The following is an 8,928-nucleotide window of genomic DNA, read 5'->3' on the forward strand; positions in this document are numbered from 1 at the left end:
GTGTCGTTTAATTGTTTACAGAAATTTCCGCGCTAACACTTGCCTGGAGTGTCACACCCTAACTTCCACTAAAGCATTCACATGCACTTTCAAGGTCGCCAAAGTGCAACCACATCTGGCCATCCACGTCGTCCGTCTTTCTTTGTGTTTGTTAAAAAATTTTAGCGCTGTTCCCCTTCTTCGCACTATCTACCAACTCACTAGCCCAAGCTTCAACCTTAGCACATCTGGCATTATGGCACTCCCCTGTGGTAGGCCACTAGTTTATAATTTTAGGTGGGAGTTTTGAGTGATGTTGAAATTGATCATAATTATACTTGGATAGTTATGATGCATTACAATATTTGAAGTTCAATTTTGGGATTATCAGAGCTACAAATTAGCACAAAAGTCACAAACAAAGATTGGTTGTTAGGGGTCTGCAGGCTTTTTGTACCATTTTATTTCGGAGTTCCAGCATGAAGTACTCGTGAAGCTGACAGTGCTGCGAATGGCTCAAAAGCAGCATGGGGAACTTATACATGGGCTGATCGGCCGGCTTCGGTCCAATGCTGCCAAAGGAAATGCACCTTTAGTTTCCAGCCCGTTCTCGGAGTACGAGTCACTGAAACAGTTCGATAACAAGTTGACTGGCCAGATGAAAGATGTGCTTGTAAGTGCATTGAGGTTGTGTGTTGTGTGTGTTTTGCTGTCTGAGGGCCACCTAATGTCTTCCTTCTTTTCAACACTAGTGCAGTGTGTAAATCCTCAGCCACCACTGAATAGAATTTTAATTTGTCCCCTAGGTTACATATATTTATAGAAAATTTGAAGTAGTCGATGTACTCTTTTAGTAAAGCCATTATTTTTATATATATTCATGAGATATGTGCAGTTTTTAATTGCATGCTTACGATAAGTGTATATTGGCTTGCCTCTATTTCAGGTGGAAGAGCTTGCCAACAAAGGTGGAATCAATGCTGCTGCGTGCACAAAAAGAATTCTTTGCTACCTGCTCTGTGACAATCTTGCAGCGGAATTCTCATGGCTTGGAAAAAAAGGAAAGCGTAGATTCAGCGAGCTCCGTCTTGCCTCTTGCATAATAAGTAAGTGTTTTTCATGTACTTGATTGATAGCTTCTCTTGTTTCCTTGGTGAAAGAGGTCTCTCCGTTCAACTAAAAACTGTCAGGTGGCTGCCATTTGGACTTTGCTTTAAATGTTTTAAGCATCATGCTTTTGCTTCTAGGATTACAGAAAAGGGAGAAGGCAGGGAGGTTAACCAGACAGCAGTCCAGTTGGCTACTCTACGCAGGGGTATTGTTGTTATAGTGTTGTTACTGGTGGATCCGGAGGGGGGGGGGGTCAGATGTCCTAACTCCTTCCCCTCCTTAATTCTTGAAAGCCGAGTGTGTGTGTAGTTATCAATGAATCAACTTCGTGTTTAGTCCCTCTTAAAAACGGGGGGAAAAGAGGTGAAAGAAAGCTGTCATTTGGTTTTGTTTTTGCTCCTATCGCAAGGGTTCACGGCAGCACAGTCACGTTTGCATATTTATACCAATCAATAGAATAGTGAAATATATACATCATTTTGAACATGGAAGTAGAGCTAAGATCGATAAAGGAACAACATGGGGAATATAATCATAGTGCACAAAATATTACTAAATAAGTCACTTGCATTTACAAATTTATTACAAATTTAAAGCTTTAAGTATCAGACTTCTCATTAGCTGCCCCCCCCCCCCCCCGGACAAAATCTTGTATCCGCCTTTGACGGTTGTCATCGGAAAGAAAATCAGGCTGTTGGCTTGATTGAATGTTTAAGTTGGTGTCACTTTTTGTCTCTCAATTATTGCTTTGACTTTCTCAAAGGTGCTGTGCAAAAGGTTCACGCTGCAAATAAATTTGCCAATGAGGCAGCCATTCGAGAATGGCTGCGTCATGCCCCAGCAAGGCACAGGAATGCAGCAAGAGGTAATAAACCTGCTATGCATTTTGCAGTAAGCTTAAAGGAACTGACAGCTAATTTCTGCAGTGCCCAGTTTTTTTCTGTTGCAATCGAAGCTCATTGGTCACAGTATCCAGTCAGTGTGATGTAAATGGAAAGCACTGTAGAACGTTTTTTAAAATTTTCTATCTGCTTTGTAGATTGAGTTGTGCTTGGAAAACATGCTAGAAACAGTGATATGTGAGCATGATAAAATCATAGGCCAGCATTTGCGAGAGTTTATAGGCTATATCAGTAGTTCTGCTCATCCAGTGGTGGCACCCATTTATGGTAAAACTAGTAAACAGCTTTTTGTATCTCACATGAAGACTACAGTATATGTAATCACTCTTAAGTTTGCCTACAAAAGCACTTGAGTGCATCTCCATGCAATCATGGACACCACAGTTCACAGCAGGTGTGCTGTTCCACCGTTGCCGTGATGCTGGCTTTGCTTCTCAGAACATTTTTTTTTATCTTGTAATGCTATGGAATAAATAAAGTGCACATGGCTGTGTGACATAAAGACCACAGTTTAAACAAGAAGTATAATGTATTAAATGACAAGAAATTGCATAGTTAGCTCAATTCTCTGTCACATTGTACCAAGCCTTCCCTGCAGAAGCGGTACATGCATTTTTTTTTAACTTTCTATAGCACTTTATACTTCCTACTTAAATCACAAGCACCATGATAAAAATAGTCCCGAAAGTTAGTTTTCATTTCCACTAGAATCTTGTGACATGTTCTGATCAATTGTTGAGCCCTTTAATGGTTATGTTTCTCATCATATTTGGACGTTAAGTTGCCACCTGAGAAATTTTCAACAAGTTGAATGTTATCCCATAACTTTATGACACAATGTGGCAGACAATTAGGCATACACTGGAAACTCAAATGTGTGTCCAGTGTAGCTCTTATCTGCTGCACTTTAGTATGAAAACATCACTCTTTGTAGTATGATGTTCCGAAACTGAAATTTACAACGAAGCACGAATTAGTGAAAGGTCTTTGTATTTATTTATTGATACTCTTAAGGCCCAAGGGCATTTCAGAGTGCTCTTTAGCTTCTAGGAATAGCTATACTTACATATGCTGAAATGAGTAACGTGGTTATTGCTCATGTATGCATTATTAATCTGCATTTGCTGTGTTTCTGCAGTATGCATCATCTGTCTCAATTTCTTCTGCTAAGTTGAGGAGTGGGGCATTATAATCCAAGCCAAGCATTTCTTTCTCATGGTAATATTGAGTAGCAGTACTGCTGGTATGCTCATGCTTGGAATGTCTTATAGTATTTCTTTTCGCTGTTTTTGGATAGCTTATATTGACTCTCTTTTTTGTTGTATTCTTAGGATCAAGTGGTTGTGATGAGTAGCCGTGCAGCAGGATGAAGCCTTAAAGGGGAACTTCGTTGAAGACTTTTGTTCAGCAATTTTTCATTCACATCACTTCGAAGCGTTCAAGGCGAACTTCATTGAAGACTTTTGTTCAGTAATTTTTCATTCACATAACTTTGAAGCTTTCAAGGCGAACTTTGTTGAAGACTTCTGTTCAGTAATAATTTATTCCCATAACTTCACTTACATTACCCTTACATTCAAAGACTGATTTCATTTTATGTTCAATAAATGTGTTTGAAAACAATGTGCTGTCTGCTGCAATAAATCTCTCAGGCCTTGGACTCAGCATAAACATGCAGGTTAGACGGCAGCTTGTGCTTGATGATAATGCCAGGCTGGTTGGGGCTTTCTTTACCAAACATTGCTAAAATTTTGTGAATGAGAACTTTTTTTCTATGCACTTCCTCAGGGGGCTTGCTGCATGTATAGTTTTGTGTGCTAGAGACCTGCGCTCCCACTGCAGTCTGGCTCTTAGCTGGTGTGCTATACTTATAGAAAGCATCAACGCCGTGAGGCTGGCCTTAAATTTGTCTGACAGCAATCCGGCCAGCCTCACGCCTTTGATGCTTTCTATAAAGTATAGCCGAGCGGCAATAAGCAAGACTGCCATGGGACCGCAGGTCTAACACACCAACTACATGCGGTAAGTGTGCGAAGTGCATGAAGAAAGCTTTTATTTACTAAATGACAATGTCTATGTATATCTATTAAATGTCCATTCAGTGTTCATGTGTAACGTGCCTGCAACCTTACTCGGTCGAGCTTTTTATAGTTGCGGGTACATCTAATCTTCGTAATTTGGATTTCTATGGATATCTAAGAGACATTTACAACGTCCACGAGAAACATACCATGGATGTCTACACAATATTTGTGGTTCACTGGGAGAGGCCACTTCTCCACTGAACCGTGCAGCCAGTCAGGACCATGCCACCACACTGCGCTGGATCTAACTTTATCTAACGTCACACCTCTCGTTAGTAAATCAGACGGATTCTCCAATCCTGGGCAATATCTCCATCGGGATGGTTCTGTTCTGCACTTGATGTCCGTGACACGATTAGCAACGAATTGCTTCCACCTCGTGCAGTCTCCTCGTATCCATGACAGTAAAATCGTGGAGTCGGTCCACATAGTGTACTCAATATGAATGTCGTTGTGTGCACTGCTCACGTATGTCAGCAGTTTAGCGCCAACCAGTGCGCCCAAAAGCTCCAGGCGTGGTAGCGTCGCTTTATTAATGGGAGCCACACGTGCCTTGGAGATCAGCAAGATGGGTCGTTCGGCCATGGTAGTAACGGCGTATATTACGGCTCCGTACGCTGCTGGGCTGGCGTCGCAGAAGACATGCAGGTGCATTTCACTTGGAAACTTTCTCCTTCCGCCCAGATAGCGAGGAATCGATATTTCCTGCAGTTGTGGAAGCTGCCGTACTAGGTTTTCCCATTCGTCTCGTAGGTCATCAGGTAGTTGGTCATCCCAGCTTATTCCACGTGTCCACAGTTTTTGGAATAGTATCCGTATGGCAATGGTGTACGGTCCAACCATTCCGAGTGGGTCAAATATTCTCGACGTCGCCTGTAAGACGAACCGTTTAGTGTCAAGTTTCTCTTTCATAAAGTCTAGCAGTCGGTCGACCGAGAAACTGAACTCGTCCTTAACGGGATTCCAAGCAACGCCAAGAACTTTAACAGATTGCTCATGAAGCACTACCAGTTCTTGACTGGCAGACTCCTTCTGTCGTTCCAGTGCAACCATTAGGTTAGGTGAGTTTGTGGTCCATTTGCGTAGGACCATTCCCGCTGCTTTCATGATTTGTTGCGCTCCACGACAAAATTCTTCAGCTTCGTCTTCCGTGTCGGCGCCCGTAACCAGGTCATCTACGTAAAAGGACTCGGCCAGTCTTGTTGCTGTTTTCTCTTTGACACCTTGCGTTCGCCTCACATGGTGAAGGATGGTCGCCGTGAGGAGGAATGGGCTGCATGTAGCTCCAAAGGGTACACGAGTCATCCTCCATTCTTGGAGCTGACTACCCATTAAGTCACCTTCGGCAAACCACATGAACCGAAAAGCGTCTCTGTCTTCTTTCCGTATGGATATTTGTAGGAATGCTTTCTCTATGTCAGCGATTACCGCTATAGGATGTGTCCTGAAACGCAGAAGTATCTTCCCAAGGTCTTGGTAGAGGTTGTCTCCCTTTTCAAGGCACTCATTGAGAGACTTGCATCCCTTGTCATGAGATGATGCGCCGAAAACCACCCGTACTTTCGTAGTCAACGCCTGCTCTCTGATGACTTCCTTGTGTGGCATGTAGTACAACTTGTCTGGCTCCGGAGGAACGTCATCAACAATTTCGGCGTGTCCCGCTCGCACGTACTCGCGTATGGTGTCGTCGTATGTCTGTAATAATCCCTTTTGCTTCGCTAGACGAGTAAGCAGCTTATGGAGCCTTGTCACAGCAACTTGCTTGTTGTCGGAAAGCTCGCATCCCTCCTTCCAAGGTAGCGCCACTTCATACCTTCCGTCGCAGTATGTTATGGTGCTTTCGAAGTGTTGCATGACCTTGCTGACTTCATTAGGTCTTTCAACTGAGTCGGATATGCCAAGGTGCTCCAGTTCCCAGAACGTCCGTAGAAACTCATCTGACTCGACTACTTGAGTCTTCAAGGCGCAAACCATCATTCTCGTTGTGGCACACTGTGATGTCAAGAAGGTAGTGCGTCCTTGAAACGTCCAACCAAGCTTGGAGTTCATGGCAATCAGTGAATCATTGTCCTCACACCGTAGGACTTCACCGGTCAGGACTCTCCACATTTGATCAGAGCCGATCAGCACGCCGATTCCACTTTGTGTGATCACTGATGCGTGTGCGAGTTCATCGGCTACGTCCCTTCCCAATTTCTTAAAAGAAGCGACAAATGAGACTTCCATTCTTGTTTCGTCGATGTCTTGGCAGATGTGCGGAATCTCAATGGCACTTAGCGAAACCTCCATGTCAGAAAACTGACTTCGTAAGCGAAGCTCCACTATTCGTCGATTTTCGGCCGCTTGGTTTGAGGCACTGGCGAAGGTGTTGAGAGCCATGTTTATGGATCCGAGGCATTTTAAGCCCAAGTGTCGTGACAACTCCTCGGTGACAAAGGTACGCTGACTGCCACCGTCGAATACACCTCGCACGTAGCGGCAGTTGTGATCGCTTACCGCCCAGGCTCGGAACGTTTGGAGGAAGACGCACGCATTGTATCCATCGCTGCTTCGCCGTCGTCTCCCTAGTGATGAGCAAACTGTCGCACTTGCACGGTCAGTCCGGGCGGCTTGGTGCGAGTCCTGTGGAATCCTGTCTGGGTCACACATACTCGAGGCATGTCGGCCTTTGCACTTCGAACACGAGATCCTCCGCTTGCAGTCGCGTGCCCTGTGGCCTTTCGTGGTACATCGGAAGCACCTTTTGTCACTCGACAGCACTTGCTTCTTTTGCGTCAGGGACATGTCGGTAGGACACGCTTCCGTGGAGTGCTGCTTGGATGAACAGAACGCACACATCTCGTTGTAGTGCTGATAATCACGAGTCGATTTCGTATGGAGAACAGATGACGTAGGCTGCTTCCAAGGCCGACTACGGGCTGGCTGGGTCGCCACATGTTGAGCCCCGCTGTCTCGTCCGCTGCTATCCTTATAGTCGCTTTTTTCCAAACTCTCCAGTTCGACCGAAAGGAGCTTCAGTAGACCGTCCAGCCCTGCGTTGTCCGCGGCATCATTCTCAGCTTGTGCGGCACAGGTACGGTGATACAGGACCACGACGTCTCGGGGTAATGCCCTAAGTATGACGTCGCAGAGCATCGACGAAAATGAAGACCGCTGCACACCCAGTGACTCCAGCCCTCGGATGTTCACGAGCACGTGGTCGTAGAGTTGTCGGAGGGCTCTTGTATCACCAGATGCTCGAACAGGAGTCAGCTGACGCAATCTTGCAAAGTATTCCTGCTCTTGGCGGGTCTTGTCCCCGAAGCGCTTCTGTAGTAGGTCTACAGCGTCCTTATAGCATGCTTCAGTCGTTGGAAGACCGGCCACCGCTGACGCAGCGTCTCCTTTTAAAAACTGTCGCAGATAGTGGAATTTCTCCGTCGTAGTCAGGGTGACGTTGTTGTGGACAATCTGGAGAAACTGCTCCCAGAACTCCGTCCATTTACACACATCTCCAGAAAAGGGCGCGATCGTGAGCTTCGGCAGCTTGGCTCCCGTCCTCTCTGATGGTGTAGCGATCACATTGGTAGCCGGCCCCGACCCCGATCCCTCTTCTGCTGGTGTGCTTGAAATGCGGTTCCGACGGCTTATGAGCTCGGCGAGAATGCGCGTCGCGTTGTCTTCATACTCTAAAATTGTTTCGTACTCGGATTGGAAGTCCTCGTCCGTGATGACGCTCTCTAATCCGTTGTTGATCTTGTTCAACTCATCGTTGTTCGTTTTGAGCCTCTCGTAGATGGAATCGAGCTGCTCATGCGTTGCGGAGTCGTTGCGAAGTAGGGCACTTGCCTCATTGATGATCCGGCTGTTCAAAGATCGTCGTGAAGTCCGCTTCGCCTTGAGCTTGTCCATTTCATCCGGGCAACTCGTAGCCGTCAGTAGGTCTATCCCGGGTTTCGGCACCAAATGTTTGGGATATGGCGTCGAGAAGCCGTTGAAGAACTCGATACCGTCGAGGTGATTAAAAGAGGGCTTTATTTGACACTGAGTGAGACCATTAAGACCCTGCTAGTAGTTCTATGTCCCCGTTTTTTCTCGTGCTCACTGGTACTTCTTTCTCCTCTTCTGTCGGCTCGCTGGTGCTCGCGATGGAAACAACAATGATAACAGAAAAGCTGACTACGCTCCTCCTGTCACACTTGTGTGTGCGATTGGAGGAGTGACTTTTTTCCTCACTCTAACTCAGCTTATACAGAAGCTTGTGCATACCCCATAGCGTCGGTAATTCTACGTAGTTCTATACGCAAATGACGTATTAATTCACCTCGTGTACAGATGTACGAGGAAGATGATGACTGAACATTCTTCTATACATAACTTGCAAGTGACGTCAGTTCCTGTCTTCCATCCGCCATCACCGAGCACATATGTCTCTGTGACCGCGCTGTGTTTACGTTCGTGCGCGGATCGTTCGGCGTAGTGTGCGCGTTTTGATCGTTTGCCTTGCGCTTATGACGAACGAGAATCGTTCAGGACATTATGCAGCCTGCAGTGTCGTCAGCGGTGTCGCACGTAATGGTTGAAACAACTTCGCACGAGTCACCTACAGCGGCACTCGTCGCCGCCTGCATCTTGCGGCGCTCAAACTGCACAAATTTCGTCGCTGATTGCTGCATAAATTCATGGCCCAATAACATGTTTGGCGCCCAGTCGGGGTTCGTTTCGCCGAAGAGCTAAGAGGGCCTCCCGAAAAGCAGGGCGCGATCGCTGTCTTCAATTCGGTGCTTCATGTTTCGACATAAATTGACCTCGCGCGTAACACCGTGGCGATACACTCGGCAAAAAGGTGAGGAGATTCGGAAGCATAACTCGCC

At 46.0% G+C, this 8,928-nt stretch overlaps 2 protein-coding genes across 2 annotated transcripts; one reads left to right on the forward strand and one right to left on the reverse strand.

Annotated features, from left to right (window-relative positions):
- Window positions 1–335: 335 nt before the first annotated feature.
- On the forward strand, window positions 336–3,504 carry LOC119389874 (uncharacterized). The gene is made up of 3 exons (XM_049414563.1): window positions 336–652; window positions 926–1,085; window positions 3,323–3,504. The coding sequence occupies exons 1-3, from the start codon at window positions 491–493 to the stop codon at window positions 3,343–3,345; spliced, it is 345 nt and encodes a 114-aa protein (XP_049270520.1). The 5' UTR covers window positions 336–490; the 3' UTR covers window positions 3,346–3,504.
- A 135-nt stretch (window positions 3,505–3,639) lies between these two features.
- On the reverse strand, window positions 3,640–7,966 carry LOC119391169 (uncharacterized). The gene is made up of 2 exons (XM_037658844.1): window positions 4,624–7,966; window positions 3,640–3,734 (listed from the first exon to the last, which is right to left on the reverse strand). The coding sequence occupies exons 1-2, from the start codon at window positions 7,964–7,966 to the stop codon at window positions 3,640–3,642; spliced, it is 3,438 nt and encodes a 1,145-aa protein (XP_037514772.1).
- Between the last annotated feature and the right edge of the window lie 962 nt (window positions 7,967–8,928).

This window comes from Rhipicephalus sanguineus, chromosome 4 (assembly GCF_013339695.2).
Source record: "Rhipicephalus sanguineus isolate Rsan-2018 chromosome 4, BIME_Rsan_1.4, whole genome shotgun sequence".
NCBI lineage: Eukaryota > Metazoa > Arthropoda > Arachnida > Ixodida > Ixodidae > Rhipicephalus > Rhipicephalus sanguineus.